The 13320-nt window shown below is 45.9% G+C and overlaps 1 protein-coding gene across 2 annotated transcripts in view; it reads right to left on the reverse strand.

The window, feature by feature from the left end:
* Positions 1-3317: 3317 nt before the first annotated feature.
* LOC110531054 (V-type proton ATPase subunit H) overlaps positions 3318-13320 on the reverse strand; it is a 103921-nt gene continuing 93918 nt past the window's right edge. For both annotated transcript variants that reach the window (XM_036986797.1, XM_036986796.1), the window contains one exon: positions 3318-3425. In XM_036986797.1, coding sequence (XP_036842692.1) covers positions 3356-3425 — 70 coding nt within the window. In that variant the 3' untranslated portion in view covers positions 3318-3355. The remainder of the gene's footprint in view (positions 3426-13320) is intronic.

Consider the following 13320-nt stretch of genomic DNA (forward strand, 5'->3'; position numbering starts at 1 on the left):
ATACACAAGGAATCTTTTTGGAAAAACTGAGCATCTGCTATCTAACTGAGAGTATCCTCATTGAAAACATCAGAAGTTCTTCAAAGGTAAATGATTTTATTTGAAGGCTTTTATGTTTTTGTTAATGTTGCGTGCTGGATGCTAACGCTAATGCTAACGCTAAATGCTAACGCGAAATGCTAACTCTAGCTAGCTACTTTTACACAAATGATTGTTTTCCTATGGTTGAGAAGCATATTTTGAAAATCTGAGATGACAGTGTTGTTTACAAAAGGCTAAGCTTGAGAGATGGCATATTTATTTCATTTCATTTGCGATTTTCATAAATAGTTAACGTTGTGTTATGCTAATGAGCTTGCTGATAGATTTACACAATCCTGGATACAGGGTTTTTTTCATAGCTAAACGTGACGCAGAAAACGGAGCGATTTGTCCTAAACAAATAATCTTTCAGGAAAAACTGAACATTTGCTATCTGAGAGTCTCCTCATTGAAAACATCTGAAGTTCTTCAAAGGTAAATGATTTTTTTGAATGCTTTTCTGTTTTTTTGTGTAAATGTTGCCAGCTGAATGCTAATGCTAAATGCTACGTTAGCCATCAATACTGTTACACAAATGCTTGTTTTGCAATGGTTGAGAAGCATATTTTGAAAATCTGAGATGACAGTGTTGTTAACAAAAGGCTAAGCTTGAGAGCTAGCATATTTATTTCATTTCATTTGCGATTTTCATGAATAGTTAACGTTGCGTTATGGTAATGAGCTTGAGTCTGTATTCACGAACCCGGATCCGGGATGGGGAGATCAGAAAGGTTAAACTAACCAAGACACTTCATAAAATAATGTATTTTAACTGTAAATGAGCCATGCCTGCAGTCAACAAACAGAACCAGTAAAGAAACAGAGCCAACCAGACCTTCTAGATTACACTTTATTGGAATGCATACTCATGTTTAACACACAAGTAACTTTATCACTTTTACATTTATCCCAACATCAAGACCAGAGGAGAGGAGGAGACCAGAGGAGAAGAAAGAGACCAGAGGAGAAGAAAGAGACCAGAGGAGAAGAAAGAGACCAGAGGAGAAGAAAGAGACCAGAGGAGAAGAAAGAGACCAGAGGAGAAGAAAGAGACCAGAGGAGAAGAAAGAGACCAGAGGAGAAGAAAGAGACCAGAGGAGAAGAAAGAGACCAGAGGAGAAGAAAGAGACCAGAGGAGAAGAAAGAGACCAGAGGAGAGGATGAGAGGAGACCAGAGGAGAGGAGGAGAGGAGACCAGAGGAGAGGAGGAGAGGAGACCAGAGGAGAGGAGGAGAGGAGACCAGAGGAGAGGAGGAGAGGAGACCAGAGGAGAGGAGGAGAGGAGACCAGAGGAGAGGAGGAGAGGAGACTAGAGGAGAGGAGGAGAGGAGATCAGAGGAGAGGAGACCAGAGGAGAAGAGACCAGAGGAGAAGAGACCAGAGGAGAAGAGACCAGAGGAGAAGAGACCAGAGGAGAAGAGGAGACCAGAGGAGAAGAAAGAGACCAGAGGAGAAGAAAGAGACCAGAGGAGAAGAAAGAGACCAGAGGAGAAGAAAGAGACCAGAGGAGAAGAAAGAGACCAGAGGAGAAGAAAGAGACCAGAGGAGAAGAAAGAGACCAGAGGAGAGGATGAGAGGAGACCAGAGGAGAGGAGGAGAGGAGACCAGAGGAGAGGAGGAGAGGAGACCAGAGGAGAGGAGGAGAGGAGACCAGAGGAGAGGAGGAGAGGAGACCAGAGGAGAGGAGGAGAGGAGACTAGAGGAGAGGAGGAGAGGAGATCAGAGGAGAGGAGACCAGAGGAGAAGAGACCAGAGGAGAAGAGACCAGAGGAGAAGAGACCAGAGGAGAAGAGACCAGAGGAGAAGAGGAGACCAGAGGAGAAGAAAGAGACCAGAGGAGAAGAGGAGACCAGAGGAGAAGAAAGAGACCAGAGGAGAAGAAAGAGACCAGAGGAGATGAGGAGAGGAGACCAGATCAGAGGAGAGGAGAGGAGATCAGAGGAGAAGAGGAGACCAGAGGAGAAGAGGAGACCAGAGGAGAAGAGGAGACCAGAGGAGAAGAGGAGACCAGAGGAGAAGAAAGAGACCAGAGGAGAAGAAAGAGACCAGAGGAGAAGAAAGAGACCAGAGGAGAAGAAAGAGACCAGAGGAGAAGAAAGAGACCAGAGGAGAAGAAAGAGACCAGAGGAGAAGAAAGAGACCAGAGGAGAAGAAAGAGACCAGAGGAGGAGGAGAAGAGACCAGAGGAGAATAAAGAGACCAGAGGAGAATAAAGAGACCAGAGGAGAATAAAGAGACCAGAGGAGAATAAAGAGACCAGAGGAGAAGAAAGAGACCAGAGGAGAAGAAAGAGACCAGAGGAGAAGAAAGAGACCAGAGGAGAAGAAAGAGACCAGAGGAGAAGAAAGAGACCAGAGGAGAAGAAAGAGACCAGAGGAGAAGAAAGAGACCAGAGGAGAAGAAAGAGACCAGAGGAGAAGAAAGAGACCAGAGGAGAAGAAAGAGACCAGAGGAGAAGAAAGAGACCAGAGGAGAAGAAAGAGACCAGAGGAGAAGAAAGAGACCAGAGGAGAAGAAAGAGACCAGAGGAGAAGAAAGAGACCAGAGGAGAAGAAAGAGACCAGAGGAGAAGAAAGAGACCAGAGGAGAAGAAAGAGACCAGAGGAGAAGAAAGAGACCAGAGGAGAAGAAAGAGACCAGAGGAGAAGAAAGAGACCAGAGGAGAAGAAAGAGACCAGAGGAGAAGAAAGAGACCAGAGGAGAAGAGACCAGAGGAGAAGAGACCAGAGGAGAGGAGACCAGAGGAGAGGAGAAGAGGAGACCAGAGAAGAGGAGACCAGAGGAGAACAGACCAGAGGAGGAGAGGAGAGGAGAAGAGGAGACCAGAGAAGAGGAGACCAGAGGAGAGGAGACCAGAGGAGAAGAGGAGAACAGACCAGAGGAGAAGAGGAGAACAGACCAGAGGAGAGGAGGAGAGGAGAGGAGGAGAGGAGACCAGAGGAGAGGAGACCAGAGGAGACGAGACCAGAGGAGACGAGACCAGAGGAGACGAGACCAGAGGAGACGAGACCAGAGGAGACGAGACCAGAGGAGACGAGACCAGAGGAGACAAGACCAGAGGAGAGGAGACCAGAGGACACACAGTCAGCCAGTAACACACACAGTCAGCCAGTAACACACACAGTCAGCCAGTAACACACACAGTCAGCCAGTAACACACACAGTCAGCCAACTACATGTCTGTATGACCCAGACACCCAATAGGTTTCATACAGGGTTCAGGGGTTAAGAGTTCAGCTTCTGGCGGCCATGGCCTGTTGTCAGGGGTTAGAGTTCAGGTCCTAACGGCCACAGCCTGTTGCTGCTGCTGGTCAGATGACTGAAGCTGCTTCCCCAGGTACTCCCTGCAGAGGACAGGAGAACGTTCAATCACACACAATGTAGCTTCCAGGTACTCCCTGGAGAGGAGAGGGCAGAGGTCAATCAATAAGGCATTCTAAACGGAACAAAAACATGACATTTAAATTCCTATTTTATTTATTTATTTCACCTTTATTTAACCAAGTAGGCCACTTGAGAACTAGTTCTCATTTACAACTGAGACCTGGCCAAGATAAAGCAAAGCAGTGCGACATAAACAACAACACAGTGTTACACATGGAATAAACAAACATACAGTCAATAACAAAATAGAAAAGTCTATATACAGTGTGTGCAAATGAAGTAAGATCATAGCGGTAAGGCAGGCCATAGTGACTTATTAATTTAAACACTAGAGTGATAGATGTGCAGAAGATGAATGTACAAGTAGAGGTACTGGGGTGCAAAGAAGCAAATAAATAGATAAACAACAATATAGGGATGAGGTAGCTGGGTGGGCTATTTACAGATGGGCTGTGTACAGGTGCAGTGATCTGTAAACTGCTCTGACAGCTGATGCTTAAAGTTAGTGAGAGAGATATAAGTCTCCAGCTTCAGTGATTTCTGCAATTTGTTCCAGTCATTGGCAGCAGAGAACTGGAAGGAAAGGCAGACAAAGGAGGAGTTGGCTTTGGGGACGACCAGTGAGATATACCTGCTGGAGCACGTGCTACAGGTGTGTGCTGCTATGGTGACCAGTGAGCTGAGATAAGGCGGGCCTTTACCTAGTGTTGGATTCGGGGTAAACTTTAAACATTGAGATATTAAAGACATGATAGATCAGAAGCATAGACTATAAGGACAGAAAGAGACTGGGTTTTATGTCAGAAGTTAATGGTTTTCTGTGGAAAGACAGATGCTTTGGAATGTGTTGGGTGGAGATCTTGGAAACCAACAATGTCACTGAGGGAGAGAGGGTAATGTATAACGTTTACATTATGTCAGGATATGTTACTGAGGGAGAGAGGGTAATGTAACGTTTACATTATGTCAGGATATGTTACTGAGGGAGAGAGGGTAATGTATAACGTTTACATTGTCAGATGTTATTGTTAGCATTCCGGAATCCTCTGGGAAGAGAAGAGACACAGCCTGGTATCAATAACGATGACAGCCTTGAGTTGGGAAGGAGTGAGCACTTTGGGGTAGAGGTCAGGTTAGATGAAGTGAGGAAGAACAGTGGCAAACAGAAGGGCCAGCAAAACAAATCAGTGTATTTGTCACGCGCGCCGAATACAACAGGTGAAATGCTTACTTACAGGCTCTAACCAACAGTGTGAAAAAAAGGTGTGTGTGTGTGTAGGTAAGTAAAGAAATAAAACAGTAAAAAGACATTTGAAATAAGAGTAGCAAGGCTATATACAGACACCTGTTAGTCAGGCTTATTGAAGTAGTATGTACATGTAGGCATGGTTAAAGTGACGATGCATATATGATAAACAGAGAGTAGCAGCAGCGTAAAAAGAGGGGTTGGTGGGTGGCGGGACACAATGCAGATAGCCCAGTTAGCCAATGTGCCAGAGCACTGGTTGGTCGGGCAAATTGAGGTAGTATGTACATGGATGTATAGGTAAAGTGACTATGCATATAAGATATATATATATATATATATTATTATTTTTTTTTTTATTTTTTTTTTCCTCATCCAAGATCGCATAGCAGTTCAGACGTCTTTTGTCCTCGTCTTGTCGTGTCCTGTATATATATATATATATTTACAACTTTTTTCACATACATTTTATTTTTATTTTCCATCAACTCATCTTCTAAACACTCTCCTGCAACCAGCCTCACCAATTTATATTTATAAAAAAGTATTATTTACCTCAGATCTGCAATCCTTCAGGAAGCTAGCCAGAAACTCCAGGAGGCTGGCCAGAAACTAGCCAGAAGCTAGCCAGGAGCTAGCCCAGAAGCTAATCAGAAGCTAACCACGGTTTGTGGTCATCGGCTGTCCTTTAGTTCGAAAATCTATCGAAAATCTATCGCCAGTTTTGTACGGCGCAGCGCGGCTCGGAACGGAACATACCGGACCAATTTTTCTCTCCATGTCCCTGGATTTCAACTGCTCTCTGGACATTCATACCCGGATCTCACAGCTAGCTAGCTGCTATCCGTGTGACAGTCGGCTTTCGTCGATTCCGGAGCAAACATCGATTGTTCCGGTGCTAGCCAGCTCCGTCAATCACGCCTGAGTTCCATCATTCACTCCTGGGCTGCAGTCACCTATCCGGACCCGTTTCACTGCCTACGCGGAGCCCCACCGGGCCTTCACAACCGGACTGCCGACGTTATCTACCTGAAGGAGATCCGGCTGGCTCCTCTGTCGCGACGTTACCGGAACGCCCATCTGCGGCCCGCTAACCGTTAGCTGTCTTTCCGGCTGCTATCTGAATAGACAATCGGACAATTTATTTATTTGAATTATTATGTTTTCTTCTCGGGCCTCTATAACTATATCTATTGTTCTTATTTTTGTTGTTGTGTGATTTGGATTAATCCCCTCTACCACACGGAACCCCACTAATCTACTGACCGAACGCAAGAGGTGGCTAACAACAGACTCCATCCTATGCTAGCTTGCTACCGGTTGGCTTGGCTAGCTGTCTAAATCGCCGTGACCCTAAACCAACCTCTCCACTCACTGGACCCTTTTGATCACTCGACTAAGCATGCCTCTCCTTAATGTCAATATGTCTTGTCCATTGCTGTTCTGGTTAGTGTTTATTGGCTTATTTCACTGTAGAGCCTCTAGTCCTGCTCACTATACCTTATCCAACCTATTAGTTCCACCACCCACACATGCAATGACATCTCCTGGTTTCAATGATGTTTCTAGAGACAATATCTCTCTCTTCATCACTCAATACCTAGGTTTACCTCCACTGTATTCACATCCTACCTTACCTTTGTCTGTACATTATACCTTGATGCTATTTTATCGCCCCCAGAAACCTCCTTTTACTCTCTGTTCCAGACGTTCTAGACGACCAATTCTTATTGCTTTTAGTCGCACCCTTATTCTACTCCTCCTATGTTCCTCTGGCGATGTAGAGGTGAATCCAGGCCCTGCAGTGCCTAGCTCCACTCCTATTCCCCAGGCGCTCTCTTTTGACGACTTCTGTAACCGTAATAGCCTTGGTTTCATGCATGTTAACATTAGAAGCCTCCTCCCTAAGTTTGTTCTATTCACTGCTTTAGCACACTCTGCCAACCCGGATGTTCTAGCTGTGTCTGAATCCTGGCTTAGGAAGACCACCAAAAATTCAGACATTTTAATTCCAAACTACAACATTTTCAGACAAGATAGAACTGCCAAAGGGGGCGGTGTTGCAATTTACTGCAAAGATAGCCTGCAGAGTTCTGTCCTACTATCCAGGTCTGTACCCAAACAATTTGAACTTCTACTTTTAAAAATCCACCTTTCTAAAAACAAGTCTCTCACCGTTGCCGCCTGCTATAGACCACCCTCTGCCCCCAGCTGTGCTCTGGACACCATATGTGAACTGATTGCCCCCCATCTATCTTCAGAGCTCGTGCTGCTAGGCGACCTAAACTGGAACATGCTTAACACCCCAGCCATCCTACAATCTAAACTTGATGCCCTCAATCTCACACAAATTATCAATGAACCTACCAGGTACCTCCCCAAAGCCTTAAACACGGGCACCCTCATAGATATCATCCTAACCAACTTCCCCTCTAAATACACCTCTGCTGTCTTCAACCAAGATCTCAGCGATCACTGCCTCATTGCCTGCATCCGTAATGGGTCAGCGGTCAAACGACCTCCTCTCATCACTGTAAAACGCTCCCTGAAACACTTCAGCGAGCAGGCCTTTCTAATCGACCTGGCCGGGGTATCCTGGAAGGATATTGACCTCATCCCGTCAGTAGAGGATGCCTGGATATTTTTTAAAAATGCCTTCCTAACCATCTTAAATAAACATGCCCCATTCAAGAAATTTAGAACCAGGAACAGATATAGCCCTTGGTTCTCCCCAGACCTGACTGCCCTTAATCAACACAAAAACGTCCTATGGCGTTCTGCATTAGCATCGAACAGCCCCCGTGATATGCAGCTGTTCAGGGAAGCTAGAAACCATTATACACAGGCAGTTAGAAAAGCCAAGGCTAGCTTTTTCAAGCAGAAATTTGCTTCTTGCAACACTAACTCAAAAAAGTTCTGGGACACTGTAAAGTCCATGGAGAATAAGAACACCTCCTCCCAGCTGCCCACTGCACTGAAGATAGGAAACACTGTCACCACTGATAAATCCACCATAATTGAAAATTTCAATAAGCATTTTTCTACTACTGGCCATGCTTTCCACCTGGCTACTCCTACCCCTGTCAACAGCACTGCACCCCCAACAGCAACTCGCCCAAGCCTTCCCCATTTCTCCTTCTCCCAAATCCATTCAGCTGATGTTCTGAAAGAGCTGCAAAATCTGGACCCCTACAAATCAGCCGGGCTAGACAATCTGGACCCTTTCTTTCTAAAATTATCTGCCGAAATTGTTGCCACCCCTATTACTAGCCTGTTCAACCTCTCTTTCGTGTCGTCTGAGATTCCCAAAGATTGGAAAGCAGCTGCGGTCATCCCCCTCTTCAAAGGGGGGGACACTCTTGACCCAAACTGCTACAGACCTATATCTATCCTACCATGCCTTTCTAAGGTCTTCGAAAGCCAAGTCAACAAACAGATTACCGACCATTTTGAATCTCACCATACCTTCTCTGCTATGCAATCTGGTTTCAGAGCTGGTCATGGGTGCACCTCAGCCACGCTCAAGGTCCTAAACGATATCTTAACCGCCATCGATAAGAAACATTACTGTGCAGCCGTATTCATTGATCTGGCCAAGGCTTTCGACTCTGTCAATCACCACATCCTCATCGGCAGACTCAACAGCCTTGGTTTCTCAAATGATTGCCTCGCCTGGTTCACCAACTACTTCTCTGATAGAGTTCAGTGTGTCAAATCTGAGGGTCTGTTGTCCGGACCTCTGGCAGTCTATGGGGGTGCCACAGGGTTCAATTCTTGGACCGACTCTCTTCTCTGTATACATCAATGAGGTCGCTCTTGCTGCTGGTGAGTCTCTGATCCACCTCTACGCAGACGACACCATTCTGTATACTTCCGGCCCTTCTTTGGACACTGTGTTAACAACCCTCCAGGCAAGCTTCAATGCCATACAACTCTCCTTCCGTGGCCTCCAACTGCTCTTAAATACAAGTAAAACTAAATGCATGCTCTTCAACCGATCACTACCTGCACCTACCCGCCTGTCCAACATCACTACTCTGGACGGCTCTGACTTAGAATACGTGGACAACTACAAATACTTAGGTGTCTGGTTAGACTGTAAACTCTCCTTCCAGACCCATATCAAACATCTCCAATCCAAAGTTAAATCTAGAATTGGCTTCCTATTTCGCAACAAAGCATCCTTCACTCATGCTGCCAAACATACCCTTGTAAAACTGACCATCCTACCAATCCTCGACTTTGGCGATGTAATTTACAAAATAGCCTCCAATACCCTACTCAACAAACTGGATGCAGTCTATCACAGTGCAATCCGTTTTGTCACCAAAGCCCCATACACTACCCACCATTGCGACCTGTACGCTCTCGTTGGCTGGCCCTCGCTTCATACTCGTCGCCAAACCCACTGGCTCCATGTCATCTACAAGACCCTGCTAGGTAAAGTCCCCCCTTATCTCAGCTCGCTGGTCACCATAGCATCTCCCACCTGTAGCACACGCTCCAGCAGGTATATCTCTCTAGTCACCCCCAAAACCAATTCTTTCTTTGGCCGCCTCTCTTTCCAGTTCTCTGCTGCCAATGACTGGAACGAACTACAAAAATCTCTGAAACTGGAAACACTTATCTCCCTCACTAGCTTTAAGCACCAACTGTCAGAGCAGCTCACAGATTACTGCACCTGTACATAGCCCACATATAATTTTGCCCTATCAACTACCTCTTTCCCAACTGTATTTAATTTATTTATTTATTTTGCTCCTTTGCACCCCATTATTTTTATTTCTACTTTGCACATTCTTCCATTGCAAAACTACCATTCCAGTGTTTTACTTGCTATATTGTATTTACCTTGCCACCAAGGCCTTTTTTTGCCTTTACCTCCCTTCTCACCTCATTTGCTCACATTGTATATAGACTTGTTTATACTTTATTATTGACTGTATGTTTGTTTTACTCCATGTGTAACTCTGTGTTGTTGTATCTGTCGAACTGCTTTGCTTTATCTTGGCCAGGTCGCAATTGTAAATGAGAACTTGTTCTCAACTTGCCTACCTGGTTAAATAAAGGTAAAATAAAATAAATAAATAAATATACAGAGAGTAGCAGCAGCGTAAAATATACGTTTGGGGGGGGCACACAGTGCAAATAGTCAGGGTAATCATTGGTTACCTGTTCAGGAGTCTTATGGCTTTGAGGTAAAAACTGTTGAGAAGCCTTTCTGTCCTAGACCTGGCACTCCGGTACCGCTTGCCATGCGGTAGTAAAGAGAAAAGTCTATGACTGGGGTGGCTGGGGTCTTTGACAAGTTTTAGGGCCTTCCTCTGACACCGCCTGGTGTAGAGGTCCTGGATAGCAGGCAGCTTTGCCCCAGTGATGTACTGGGCCGTACGCACTACCCTCTGAAGTGCCTTGCGGTCGGAGGCCGAGCAATTGCCGTACCAGGCAGTGATGCAACCGGTCAGGATGTTCTCGATGTTGCAGCTGTAGAACATTTTGAGGATCTCAGGACCCATGCCAAACCATTTTAGTTTCCTGAGGGGGAATAGGCTTTGTCGTGCCCTCTTCACGACTGTCTTGGTGTGTTTGGACCATTCTAGTTTGTTGGTGATGTGGACACCAAGGAATTTGAAGCTCTCAACCTGCTCTACTACAGCCCCGTTGATGAGAATGGTCGTCCTTTTCCTGTAGTCCACAATCATCTCCTTAGTCTTGGTTACGTTGAGGGATAGGTTGTTATTCTGGCACCACCCGGCCAGGTCTCTGACCTCCTCCCTATAGGCTGTCTCGTTGTTGTCGGTGATAAGACCTACTGACACTGTTATGTAATCTGCAAACTTAATGATGGTGTTGGACTCATGACTGGCCATGCAGTCATGGGTGAACAGGGAGTACAGGAGGGGACTGAGCAAGCACCCCTGGGGAGCTCCAGTGATGAGGATCAGCGTGGCAGATATGTTGCTACCTACCCTCACCACCTGGGGGCGGCCTGTCAGGAAGTCCAGGATCCAGTTGCAGAGGGAGGTGTTTAGTCCCAGGTTCCTTATCTTAGTGGTGAGCTTTGAGGGGAATATGGTGTTGAACGCTGAGCTGTAGTCAATGAATAGCATTCTCACATAGGTGTTCCTTTGTCCAGGTGGGAAAGGGCAGTGTGGAGTGCAATAGAGATTGCATCATCTGTTAATCTGTTTGGGCGGTATACAAATTGGAGTGGGTCTAGGGTTCCTGGGATAATGGTGATGTGAGCCATTACCAGCCTTTCCAAGCACTTCATGGCCACGGACGTGAGTGCTACGGGTCTGTAGTCATTTAGGCAGGTTGCCTTTGTGTTATTGGGCACAGGTACTATGGTGGTCTGCTTGAAACATGTTGGTATTACAGACTCAATCAGGGACAGGTTGAAGATGTCAGTGAAGACACCTGCCAGTTGGTCAGCACATGCCTGGAGCACACGTCCTGGTAATCCGTCTGGCCTCGCAGCCTTGTGTATGTTGACCTGTTTAAAGGTCTTACTCACGTCGGCTACGGAGAGCGTGATCACACAGTTGTCGGGAACAGCTGATGCTCTCATGCATGCCTCAGTGTTGCTTGCCTCGAAGCGAGCATAGAAGTGATTTAGCTCATCTGGTAGGCTTGTGTCACTGGGAAGCTCGCGGCTGTGCTTCCCTTTGTAGTCTGTAATAGTTTGCACGCGCTGCCACATAAGACGAGCGTCGGAGCCGGTGTAGTATGATTCAATCTTAGCCCTGTATTGACGCTTTGCCTGTTTGATGGATCGTCGCATGGCATAGTGGGATTTCTTGTAAGCTTCCGGGTTAGAGTCCCGCACCTTGGAATTGGCAGCTTTACCCTTTAGCTCAGTGCGAATGTTGCCTGTAATCCATGGCTTCTGGTTGGGGTATGTACGTACAGTCACTGTGGGGACGACGTCCTCAATGCACTTATTGATAAAGCCAGTGACTCATGTGGTGTATTCCTCAATGTCATCGGAAGAATCCCGGAACATGTTCCAGTCTGTGATAGCAAAACAGTACTATGGTTTAGCATCTGCTTCATCTGACCATTTTTTATAGACCGAGTCACTGGTGCTTCCTGCTTTAATTTTTGCTTGTAAGCAGGAATCAGGAGGATAGAGTTGTGGTCGGATTTACCAAATGGAGGGCGAGGGAGAGCTTTGTACACGTCTCTGTGTGTGGAGTACAGGTGATCTAAAATTATTTCCCTCTGGTTGCACATTTAACATGTTGATGGAAATTAGGTAGAACTGATTTAAGTTTCTCTGCATTAAAGTCTCCGGCCACTAGGAGCGCCACCTCTGGGTGAGTGGTTTCCTGTTTGTTTATTTCCTTACACAGCTGACTGAGTGCGGTCTTAGTGCCAGCATCTGTCTGTGGTGGTAAATAAACAGCCACGAAAAGTATAGCTGAAAACTATCTAGGCAAGTAGTGTGGCCTGCAATTTATCACAATGTACTCTACTTCAGGCGAGCAAAATGTAGAGACTTCCTTAGATTTCGTGCACCAGCTGTTGTTTACAAATATGCACAGACCGCCCTCCCCTCCCCCCCCCCCCTCGTCTTACCGGAGTGTACTTAAACCTTTCGCTACACTCGCATTAACATCTGCTAACCATGTGTATGTGACAAATACAATTTGATTTGATACTGTTCTATCTTGCCGGTGCAGCGTGTATCCCGCTAACTGAATATCCATGTTGTCATTCAGCCATGATTCCGTGAAACACAGGATATTACAGTTTGATGTCCCGTTGGTAGGATATTCGTGATCGTACCTCGTCTAGTTTATTGTCCACTGATTACACGTTGGAGAGTAGTATTGACGGTAACGGCAGCTTTCCTTCTGCGGGTCCGGACGAGGCATATTGCCAATGAAGGGGATATTGGCTTTGTCGGGTGTCTGAAGTACATCCTGTGCATCCTGCTTGTTGAAGAAAAAATATTTGTCTAATCCGAGGTGACTGATCGTTGTCCTGATATCCAGAAGCTCTTTTTTTGCAGTAAAATTCGGTGGCAGAAACACGTACAAAATAAGTTAACGGAAAACAAAAATAAAAATAACGGGAAACCCCCCCACATAATAGCACAATTGGTTAGACGCCCGTAAAACTGCTGCCATTTTAGTTTAGTGTTGTCTCACTTGTCGTGATGTGTGTTTTGTCCTATATTTCTATTAAATGTATTTTTAATCCCCCGTCCCCGCAGGAGGCCTTTTGCCTTTTGGTAAGCTGTCATTGTAAATGTAAACTGGACATTCAAAGACTTGCCCCGAAGCCACTCCTGTGTTGTCTTGGCTGTGTGCTTAAGGTCGTTGTAATGTTGGAAGGTAAACCATCGCCCCAAGTCTGAGGTTCTGAGCGCTCTGGAGCAGGTTTTTTAAATCAAGGATCTCTGTGTACTTTGCTCCATTCATCTTTCCCTCGATCCTAACTAGTCTCCCAGTCCCTGCCGCTGAAAAACATCCCCACAGCATGATGATGCCACCACCACGCCTCACCGTAGGGATGCTGCCATGTTTCCTCCAGAAGGGACGCTTGATATTCAGGCAAAAGAGTTCAATCTTGGTTACATCAGACCAGAGAAACTTGTTTCT

The sequence above is a fragment of the Oncorhynchus mykiss genome, chromosome 8, assembly GCF_013265735.2.
Source record: "Oncorhynchus mykiss isolate Arlee chromosome 8, USDA_OmykA_1.1, whole genome shotgun sequence".
In the NCBI taxonomy this organism is placed as follows: domain Eukaryota; kingdom Metazoa; phylum Chordata; class Actinopteri; order Salmoniformes; family Salmonidae; genus Oncorhynchus; species Oncorhynchus mykiss.